Below are 12,100 nucleotides of genomic sequence, written 5' to 3' on the forward strand. Positions count from 1 at the left end.
TTTGTAATTTACTTGTTAAATTTATTATTTAACGTTTGATATAACATAAAATTTTCCTGAAATTAATTTTACCTACTTAATGCTACAATAAATCTAATTAACATGCAAAACTTATAATTTACTGTGTAATTATAACGTTAAGACATAGTCAACTGTTACATCAAGCATTAAAACAAAAAATTTAATTCATGAATTATAAATTTTTACTCGTATATTGTAAAATTACAGTTGCAAGTAAAAGACAATCCACATGGACAATACTATTGTGTATCCTAACATCAAATTACACCCAAATTCTAAGAAAATTGACTGTACTTAAATTTTGCAAATGTTATTTATAACTGAGTCTACTATACAGGATCTATTCATAATATTCCCTTAAAACATGCAAGGAAAATTTAATAATTTCTTGTTCTAAATTATTTGATCAGATTATCTAAGAGAATTTTGATACAAGCAAATGCGTGACATTTGATTTTGGCATCATCAAAAGAAAAATGAGAAATTTGAAATCTCATAGCACCACAAAAATTGTGGGTCTCACTCAAACGCGTTAACATTTTTTTCTTTACAGTCACAATCGTGAAGTAAAAAAGAACTACATGCCTTTACAACTTGATAAAAAGCTTGTGCATAATTTTATCTCTTCTTGGGCATCAGGCGTCCTCATTCACAGCCCCAGCCTCAGCTAAACCTGATTCTGATTCTAGCTATATATATAAACCTCAAACTAACAAATGTACATTTCAAGTACAAGGCAGATTCCTTATTCCCGACCAACGCCATCCGTCAGAATCAACAGACGGCCACCGCTGCCGGGCATGTAAAAGTAACGAGAGAGAGAGAGAGAGAGAGAGAGAGAGAGAGAGAGCTTGTAATATGCTCAGTTAGCCATACAGTAGCTTTCATGTCCTATACCGCCGTCTGTGCAGGATTGAGAGTCAGACTAATCCTCCGTTCTGCAAAACATCAAATGTGAAATTTGTATCTTAAGTTGTTAATACACACGAATGTTTACATAGGAAAAACACTCCCACGAGATCATAAAATTACTGTGAAGTCTCATGTCCTTTACTTAAATGGTCAATTACTATTGAATAGCTGTTAATTATTATTGCTTAGTTGTTAACTAAACAACTCCATTAACAACTACTCAGAACCAATTCGCAACTTCAATATAAAAAATTAACAAATTTGGTAAATGACATGGACTTCAGAGTAACTCTATGTTTCCATGGGACTTTTTTATATCTAGGTTTTTTGCGTTTGTGAGGCCTAAGAGTGATTTTCCCTACTTGTCAAAAGATAAAGATTGTCAAAATTTCTGTGCTTTTGCTATTAGGATCTTCTATAAAAACAAGACAAATGGATATTTTAACAACTCAGCACTAAATGATTAGAATAGAAATGATAAGGGAAAATAATCTATCTTGCAAAAAAAGAAATGAAAATGACTGATGAATAGCCCAAGCATTGCTGTAGCAGCAAAGTGCTCTGATTCATGATCATGATGCTAAATTTCTCATAAGTACGTACAAAAATGAGAGATGAAAATTAGAGAATGACAAGATACCTCCAGCAGCAACCAGTTTCTCTACACGTGCAACTATGTGCTTCCCATATGTATACTTCTTCAACGCGTTCAGGTGGACCTTTATCCGATTAAGGATGAGCTCAAGTTGCTGGTCATCACAAGTTTCCAGCACTTTCTGAACAACATAGTTCGCGAACTGATCTTTCATCATAACCTAAAACCAACAGAAACCAATCAAAAAGTAAGAAAAGTTGAAAAAATGATGAAATACATGAATGCTCAACTAAGGATGGAAATGCGAAATCAAGAGAGGATTCTGTGGAAGTTAAGCGCTGACTCTCTGATTAAAACTTGGTAACATGGAATTATGGATATCAAATCTCACATTAAATAGTATGGAATGTTCAATAGAATATGTAAGTAGGTTGATTCTCCCACCTCAACAGCCAGCTTTTGGTGTAGGGTTCTCCATCCCACATGGGTATTGGAAGAAGCATTGAGCTGATGAGAGAGTTTAAATTGGAAGAAGTATTGAAAGGAAACTTTCTTGTTTATTATTATTGAATATATGGAACTCATAAAATCAAGAAAATTTAAAGTTAACATGCACTCTCAAAGCAAACAACAGATAAGAACCAGTCAAACCCAGTACTCATAAGCTACACAAAATAATGTTATGCATAATTTGTAACTCGAACCTCCAATCTTCTACAACACAGAAGAAATTGTTACGTTAGTAATATAACCAAAGGGAAGTATATATACATAAGCGGCGTTCACAAAAAAAACAGGTAATATTTATTATGCCTCTGTTATTATAACTAATTATGGATTAAAAAAAAAAACCTAAACTTTACAATTTTTATTTTCAATCCAAGGGCCCAAAGCTCATTTTCAAACTAAACAATTGCCTTTTGAATTAAATTTACTTTTTTATTGCTAGATGACTCTTGAGAGTCCATAAAATCCATCAAAATGTTAATGATATAAAAATATGAGGGGGCATTGGACATTTTGCAGCACAGCAGATTCCAAAGCTCAGAGAACATGATAAAAAAAAAAGATGTATCTTTGATGATTCAGTCCATCAGTGGTAGAGGCCACAAACCTGCAGGGGCTCATTTTCGTCGGTGGAACCGAGCATCTCATTTACAAGGACCTGACGTTCTGTTGGTGTTCCAAAAGTTAGACACTTTTCTATCACATTAGAGGCAAACTTCTGCTGGCTCATCTGCACAATTTGCCCAGTTAATTGATTTACAATAGCTGAGCGTTCATGTGGCTTCCCATGCTCCAGCACATGCTGAAATTTTAATTCAATAATCAGAAGAGTAAAACAGGTAAGCTAAGAGGGTGAGATCCATTGTGACATACAAATGTTGTTAAAGCCAGTCAAGTCTTTTTAAAAAAACGTCACATAAGCATGCAATTTCCAGAGAACATTGAGATCAAAGTATTAAAATGAAATCAAATCCACCAGCCTTCCATCCTTTCACAGTCTGCCTACCTAACTTGGTTCACAATTCTACAGAAGTCAGTAGGGCAATGTTTGGTACACGAAAAAGTATTTTCTAGGAAGGAAATGAGAAATGTATCTAGAAAGGAAATGAAAAATAAGATAGATGCATTTCTCACTTCCTTTATAGGAAACACTTTTCTACCAGCCAAACATTTTACAAGGGTTCCTTCACAGGAATAATAATAATCAAATCTTGTCAAGAAAAGATTTTGCTTGAGCCTAGATGATGAAGAAAGATGATAAAATTGATAGGTCAACCTTCTTGTGGCAATCCTTGAAGATCATTATCCCTATATTAATATTTCAAACAATGAGCAAGAAACTCTCCTGGGAGGGCCATTACATTATCTTTTGAAGAATGTATCTTATACATAGTTATCCTTGAAGCAAAAAGACTTGAGAAAAGGAATTGACTCTGTCCAACATATGCCAGACCCTATTATATAAGACACAGTACAACATTCACAGTTACTCTATTGTCAGCATCCGGCAGTCCATGTCCTTGCTTCTTCGATAGCTATCAAACCATCATACCAACGCAAACATCAATACTACCAAATCCCTTGTTGGGCACCAGATCAATCTTTCAACCATGTATTTTTAAAGAAATTTAAATAGAGATAAGAAAAGGCAAATTGCTATAATACTTTCAAAATTAATTCACACACCTTCTGACCATTACCCCATGAAAATACATAGCTGGCTGGCCCAGTCTATATTATAGGGAATCCCTGTCTATCCACTTATTCTCTCCCTTTCTGCTATGTGGAAACTCCACTTCCTTACCTGACTCTCACCATAACCCTAATATCTTAACCCTATTACAGCTGTAAACAAACTATTTAACCTACCTAATAAAAATAGCCGGTAGCAATATATGGTTATTCAAAACCTTTTACGTCAACTATCAACTATGTCGTCATAAAGTTTCTAAACCTCCAAAGTTATTAAAATAACAAGGCCAGACAATATACACCCTTTATGCAGGAATGCAAAGACGTCTAATTGTACAGTAAACTGCATTTCCTCATATTTTTCTTGGCGGGGCAAGCAAATGATTAATAATCTTAGGTAATCTGGTTGCAGTATGGCTCAGGCAGATAATATTAAAGCAATTTAGATCCTTGAGTTCATACATTAAAGACATGTACATTCACTCATGATTGATGCGTCACAACAAAAGACCAAAAATATTTGAAGTAACAGTTAATTTGAAAGAGCACGAGGCAGTTAAGATGTTACTCGTAATATATCAAATCGGCACCTATGAACACAAGCAAAAAGACTCAGAAGCACAACAAACCTGTACAACATAATTCCCATATTGGTCTTGTGCTAACATGCAAACAGACTGCAAAATCTCATCCATCATTATCTGCTGTGTTTTGGGATCACGGCAGTGCTCTAGCACTCTCTGTTTGAAACAACCATCAAGTTCAGAACTATCGTTCTTATCTTTCAAACTATCCTTCAAGAAAATATGTGTCAACATGCATTGAGGTTAAAAAGAAAAAGCGTCCTTTACCTGTATCACACGGCAACCATATGGATGAGTTGACAATGTCACAACTTGGTCATAAAAAGTAGAAACAATAAATTGGATCGCATCTTCAGGTACACATTCAATACACTTTTGGATTACATGGTTTCCATTTTGATCACGTACACAGCGCATGATATGACCATCCAGCTCTTTTACCATTTTAGTTTGCTGATCCAGATCAACAACTTCTATAGCCTAAAAAATGACACAAAATCAATTATCAATTACAGCATATGAATAAGTCAGCAGATCTGTCCAAATACATGGAATAATTGCACATAACCAGGTCAAACCAAGCATCACACTCTGGTCCAATTTAAATCACTTGAAGGCTTTGTTTCAGTTCTGAAATTAGGAAAATAAAACATTAAAATATTTGGCTAGTACCAACTCTACCCATACCACTCTTAGGCTGTGGCCACAACAAAATGCAAAGCAAAATAGTAGACAAAATATATTAATTAACTATGATAGTTTTGACATTGTGCCTCCCTTTGCAATCATTTAATGGTGACATGCCAACATCACACTCAGTTAATGTAGAACTTGGAGCGATATTGGGGTGACATGTTCTAAACTTTCCCAAATAAAGAGACATGCTAAGTCCACAATAAATAATATAGTTTTCACATAAAACTAAACAATACAAAAATAAAGTGGGCATTAATAATAGCCCTAATTGACTGCAGTTATGGGCCCAAATAGGAAAAGCCCATAAAAGTCATGGCATTATGTAATGAATGGGCTGGGCTCTATTATAATAATAAGAGATTACTTGTAAGGAAGGGACCGGATCTGGATTATGGGTAGGAATTAGGCATAAGAGATGAACACTAAGGTCTAGTTGGGTGTCGATGATTTTGGTGAGCGTCTTCCCTCTCTGATGTATTTCTTCTCCCTTCCTTGACACTATTCTCCTTCCCTCTTCCTCTGAATTATCTGTATTTCTTTCTTTTCTCACATCTGATTATGATCATAACAGATGGTGCTTTCATTGAGAGTAGAGCTCCGCCTCCTACACCGATGCAATACAATACAATGGATAAAAGCTTGAATCAATTGGAGCCTACTCTTCTCGAGCTCTTAAAGCTATGGATCCTTTGGTAGACAATTTTGAGAAGTGTTACCCAATCCATGACACTGAGCGGGCCAAGGCAAGGATTGGTCTACAACAAGAAATCAGTAGCTATGATTCATTAGAGTCAAACCAAAGTTCATCTACCAAGTGCGTGACTGCCAAGATGTCAATTGAAAATTGCCAATGCTCCTCGACTTTTCACGCCTTCATCGAATCGATGCTGAAAAGGCCACAATCTATCGTCAATTTGGAGTGGTGGATGCACGACCAGCCATCAAGGAGATGTGCTCAGATTCTTCTCCCCTTTTGGATTTAGCACCTATGTGCTTAGATTTGACCCTAAAGATAACACCTTTGTTGTGTTGCTACCCCCTGCCCTGGGCAATAGAGACGAAGATGAATCAATGATGATTGATAGCCCTAGGTTAGTGGAGGAGAACTCGATTGTTGCAAATATTGAAGCTGCTAGCCTGTCTTCTTCTTTTGTGGCTGTTACCAATGGTGGTCCACATGATGTCACTTGATTTCCAAACCCTACCTCTTGTTTCAGCACCCTTGGGAAACTCCTTGGTACATCCAACTCTAGTGGTAATGTCTATTCCTTTCTCCATAAGCGCTACTCATCAATTGTGGCCACATCAATTGGTTTTTTATTCTAGAATTTTGTTAATTCTGGACATGAGGCGCAAATCTAGTGACCTATCCTATTCTCTTTTTCTTACTTCTATTGAAGGATTCACTATCAAGACTTACTCGAGCAAAATCATGGAAGTTCAAGTTTGGCCTGTCAATACCCCTATTCTCTATGTCACACGCTTTGATTTGAGATATACCATTGATGACTTTTACATTGATTGCTTTTCTCTTAAGATGCATAGAAGCTGTTTGTTCAGTTGCCATCTCACAAATTATATTTCATGTGCCAGCTTTGCAACATTCTTACCATTTAATATTGTGCTCTTTGATCCTAGAGATGCTAATGAGGACGGCTGCGTGAATTTTGTCACAGGATCTCACACAAATTGAGCTATTTTCACTTTTAGAAATGAAGCTACAAGGATTGGACACTTGAGTGGACAACATCTACATGGTTTTGTTGAAATTGGATACGTCCTTTATAGGCTACCACATGTTCTTACCCCAAAGATATTGATAGGTGGTTTTCCATTCACCTTGAATGTTGTTCATTTTAGTTGTGGATGCTATGTCAATATATTACAACTACACCCACAGTCTATTGGTCCCCCTGTTGGTGCTCAGAATGTTGATACGTGATGGGTTTGCCTAGGGATGAACATTCTATAATGGGTTGCCTTGATCATATGCTATGGTTTTGCTTTGATGATGTTTTGGAGTTGCAGCCTTTGAGCATCTTAATCGATAAGGCTGGACAAGCTAAGGAGTCCATATCCAAGAACATTATACAAACTGCACCCATTACCGTGAATTTATGCAAGCGTTCAGAGAGAGGAAATTCATTCCCTTATTATAGAAATTTTGGACCTGTTTTCAAGATCTTAGTGGGACTCAAAAGTGGTGGCTGATACAGTTTTAATTATTTATTCACAGCTTCTCATGCCAAGGAGAGAAACTGAATTTTTCAATATTAAAATTGTTGTGCAACATGACAGCTTACTTTCATTACAATTATTCAACAAAATGCAAAAAAAGTAACACATGCAATTACCGGAAACAACAATAATAAGATGGATAAATTTACAAGCATACCTTTTGGATAACTCGGCATCCATACATTTGAAGACTTAGGGTAAGAACATGACCAGTAAGTTGCTTCGCTAGTTCTCTGATTTGCGTTGATGTTCCATGCTCAAAAAACTACATGTGAACCAGCATGAATTAAGCAAGTAGTCCAAAAGGAATATCTCACCCACTAAAGCATGCTCTAAAAAAATCACTAATAGTTCAAAGAGCACACCAAAGGATAGTCTGGGTGGTCATAAATGAGAGAACATATTACCTTCTGAATTACATAATTACCAAAGACATCAGTCATTAGAGACAATGCTTGTGGCATGATTTCATTGAAAACCATATTTTTCTCTTCCATTGAGGCTGTCTCAAGTTTTTGTTGGATAAATCGGCTTCCATATTGATCAGCACTGTGTAAGAAGAGAAAAGGAAAAAACAAGAATTAGATCCCTGATCAAAGTCAATGAGCAAAAAGAGTATGTCGAGAAGCAGTATGTACCTGAACTCAACAACATGGCCAGCAATTTCTGAAAGCTCAAAACACTTGGTTTTATTACTTTTGAACTCGTCCAACAAGGACGATGCAAAATTCTCATCCAAGTTACCAACAGACTCTGGATGCCAAGCTCCCATGAAACCCCCAGCCCCATTCCTCATCCCAGATAAACGCATGCCCCGCTCACTTTGCCTTATAGGACTACTTGATCCAAGAGGTGAGTTTGGATAGAAGGAACCCGCCAATGGGCTCCCAGGATATGACATTCCCACACCAAATGTTGGATTTCCAAAATAAGGGTGGTTCAGGCTAGGGGACTTGTTAAGGTAAGGAACAGAAAACTGTGATTTTTCAGGAGCAATCAATGACTCTACATAAGCTTTTTGGAGGCCAAGCAAATCTGCAAATGAATTATTTGAAGATTCCCTATTCATTGCTTGGTCATTAAGGGCTGCAACTTGTGCAGCAGCAACTTCACTTGATCTTAGGTATTGAAGATACAAAGGGTCCATCAAGGGATTAGAGGCACCAGCGGCATGATTTCCCATCCTGCTTGCATTTTGTAACTCCGATGCTGACAATAAATTTTGTCCTAAAGCCACACCTCCTCCCAAGGCTCCAGAATCCATGTTATTCACTCCTAACGTGGCAGCGGCATTTTCAAAGAAAGGAGGCAAATTACCACTACCAAGCTGACTAGCCATCAGTGGTGGTGAAGAAGGATTCACAGCATAACCACTCAGCCCATAATTTTGGTATGAGATACTTCTACCATCCACATTCTGATAATTAGCATGCAAGTTTCCTCTGCCAGCAAGAGTTGGTGCAGAAGGTCCTTTTAAGTATGAATTAACAGAAATCCCAGCAGAGTTATGAAGTTCTAACTGCTCATTTGCATTTGCTGAAGAGTTATAGAGATCCAATCTGAAACCACTGCTATTGTTCACTTTCAAATGAGATGCTTTTGTCAATTGGGAAGCAGAGTGCAGCTGATAAGGTAGAGGTTCAGGCTTGTTGAGGTATGAATGGTGTTTGATATTATGAGTATGCTCAGATTCCTTGTGTCCGCTGGGATGTTTCTCATCATCTACAATACCATTTGGGGACAGATTCAAGCCAGCCAAAGCAGAAACCAAATCTGCAGGCTCATTTAAACTAGAAGAGACAGCGTTGAATGAATTTTGACCACTAGAACATCTTTTATCAAAAGAGTTAGACCTCCCATCCCCAATGGGTGGAAGGCAAGGACTAGGAGCTCTACCTAAAAGTTGAGAGTCAGGTGTAGTGCTCCTGGATAAGGAAGCTCCTAAAGCAGAAGCATAGGTTTGGGAAGCTGGTCCACCAAGATTCTGAGCAGCAGGCATGCCCGCTTTATTCCCAGCAGAGTGTAAAGGATCTACAGTTGACAATTCTTGTTCCAGATGAGAAAAATGACTTTCTGAGTTTTCACAATGTCATCAATACATCATAGCTAGTTTGACGATGATTAGATAAAGATGATGCACCATTTATCTCATCCTGCTTGGGCAAAATGGCAAAAGAACAACAAGAACCGTAAGAATTAGTAAAATGATCATACAGTAGGTAATATGTCAACTGCAATTTGCTTATTAAAATTGATAATGTTAGCTCATACTCGGTTAATAATGACAAAAAGAAATTTATCATAGAAAAGATAAGTTTTAGAAAATTCCAAATCTTTGAGAATGAAGACTGGTAGATTACCAAAAAATTTTTCAAAGCGTGATCAATTTGGAAAATGGAAACTGAGTACTGACTTTCGAAAAGACAATTAGAAATATGCTAATGATTGAGAAAATTAGACATAGATATTTAGGATGCAACAGAACAGTCCGGGAATTAAATAAATGAGAAGCACCACTGACAAAAAGGAGTGACTTGTCCCATGTTAACCAGTCTATAAATGCAGCCTTACTACACCCCAGTTCAGTGTGGGAAGCCATATCACTGGAACTCAGGGTAAAGTCACTCACTCAAATACCAGAATCAGGTCTTTACAGCAGACACTTGGATTACTATGCCATATTAATGTTACAAGTATGAAAATAGAACCAAGAATGATAAAATTGCGGTTACAATAAAGAAGAAAGATTAGATTAACTCCAAACCAAACTAATTAGAAACATCACTTTACACAGGTTGTAAGCAATCGAATCATATAGTACCAAGAGGAATAACAGAATGAACGCTCACTTGAATTAATTCTGCAATACTCCTTTGCCTACTCCCAAGTCCCACCGGCGGCATCCCGATCAACCCATTGCCGCCCCACTCCGCAGCACTCTTTCTTTCATTCACTCCACTATCCTCCTTCCCATCAAAACCCGTAAACTGAACGGAGAAAAGCGAGCCATCTCCATTTCTCCTGTCCCCAATCCCACTACTCAACCGCTGTGTGAAACGCCAGTCCTCTTTTGACACCAATGGAGGCGGCAAACGCGGGTTGGGATTAGCGTTTGAATAGTAATAATTTGCATACGCCGGATCAGCACGAAGCTCCTCTTCGCTCGTGAAACCCCTGCCTCCGCCGCTTTTGCCGAATCCCGATGCCGCCTTCGAAGCGTCGAACAAAGCATCAACAGCAGAAAGCGAGCCTTCGACGGTGGGCGGCGCCGACCCACTTCGGTACATATTGAGTTCCCTCTCACGTTCACTCGCTTCTTGCTGCAGCTGCTGTCGCCTCTGTTGGCGAATCAGCATGCTCAAATCTTCGCCATAATCAGGGGTATTGAAAATCGATCGAATCGCTACATCTGATATCATCTTTGAGTAACTAGTGTCAGAACCCGAACTCATCGGTGATTATTAGATAGAACTTAGCTTAGTGGGTGAAAAAATATACACAGTAACTGCACAAAGCCTGAAACTTTAAGCGCCTAATCAGCTAAAAATGGTTAAAGTATGAACAGGTTTCTCGCTAAAGCTACAAAAAGTCTATTTCATGAGGATTATGGCAACTCATTACTCAAATTTTTATAAAGGGAAGAAAATAGAAAATATCAGCATGTATTGTGAACCATGGAGTTGGCACTTGCTGATGATAATTTAGACGGCGATATAAGGATCGGACTCAGAGTAAATAACAAGGAAGATCGACCACGGTTTCATCCATGTTAGGAGAGAATCAGAGAAGAGCCTGCGAGTGGGGAAGGAAGGAGGACAGTGATAAGCGCGAGTGCGGAAACTAGGCCGTTAGATATACAGGTGACGGTAGATTGTTTAAGCGAAGATCTGTTACTACATCAAGGTCTAGGGTTTTATTTATTACGTCGCCGGTTTCTAGTGTCAACTGAAAAACACCTTGTAGTTTAGGATGTGGTTTTCTTTCCCATCGATGGCACTGCAAATCTGACCATCTACCCCGATTTGATAATTTAGATGGGGTAGTTTTTAAAATTACAGATAACTCTGTATTGTTAAAATTTGATCTGAATAATTCAAATTTGCAGTGAAAACGTATCAAAGAGAAATCATCGTGAAGAGAAATTAAGACTGCGATTTAGGTTACAAAATATCATTTCTTATAGTTTACAAGAACATGCTTTAGTTTCATGTAAGCAGATGACTATATAAAAATTGTGATTTTGGTAGAAGTAGCTAATCATCAAAACAAGAAAACAAGCTGGTGAACTAAAAAAAGTCATCCATCAAAATAATGATGTAATTTTTGATAGGTAAAACTGTTTTATAAAAAATTAATAATATATTTCATTAAATTTTTCATTTCTTTTTTAAAAAAACATTTCTCTGTATATCAAATATGCACCAATATCTTGAAGGATGTTTGGCATCCAATTTAACACATGTTCTAAGACCCAAATGGGAGAATGGACAAATTTTTTTTTCCTTCTTATTAATAAGAATGACAATTCATGAAATGAAATAAAAGTTCTACATTGTAAATATGGTTTAGCTGTTGAACACCTGGATCAACTGATTAGAACTTGGTCTAGCTTAATATAAGATCTTGAATTTTAGTCATAAGTATACGTAATCATTAAATGAAGTTTTAATTTACATAGCACCAAATGCATGCATAATCATAGTTTAAGAACATTTTTTATATATTTACTTTTAAAAAATCTACAAAATCTTATCAACAAATGTCCCTTGACTATAAGAAAAAATAATAATACATTAAAAAAGATGCATTGACAAAGGGATAGAAATTAAAAAACCATAACTGGTAGGAATTAAAT

At 37.0% G+C, this 12,100-nt stretch overlaps 1 protein-coding gene across 1 annotated transcript; it reads right to left on the minus strand.

Annotated features, from left to right (window-relative positions):
• Window positions 1-493: 493 nt before the first annotated feature.
• On the minus strand, window positions 494-11,162 carry LOC129302285 (pumilio homolog 1-like). Its single transcript, XM_054941057.1, is given in 10 exon segments — window positions 494-959; window positions 1,574-1,748; window positions 2,643-2,837; window positions 4,357-4,467; window positions 4,579-4,791; window positions 7,403-7,510; window positions 7,653-7,794; window positions 7,884-9,335; window positions 9,337-9,398; window positions 10,095-11,162. Coding segments are annotated over 10 exon segments (3,108 nt in total). The 5' UTR covers window positions 10,698-11,162; the 3' UTR covers window positions 494-912.
• Window positions 11,163-12,100: the final 938 nt, after the last annotated feature.

Source organism: Prosopis cineraria, unplaced genomic scaffold (genome assembly GCF_029017545.1).
Source record: "Prosopis cineraria cultivar Desert tree isolate PC_DT_omini unplaced genomic scaffold, ASM2901754v1 PC2, whole genome shotgun sequence".
Classification (NCBI taxonomy): domain Eukaryota; kingdom Viridiplantae; phylum Streptophyta; class Magnoliopsida; order Fabales; family Fabaceae; genus Prosopis; species Prosopis cineraria.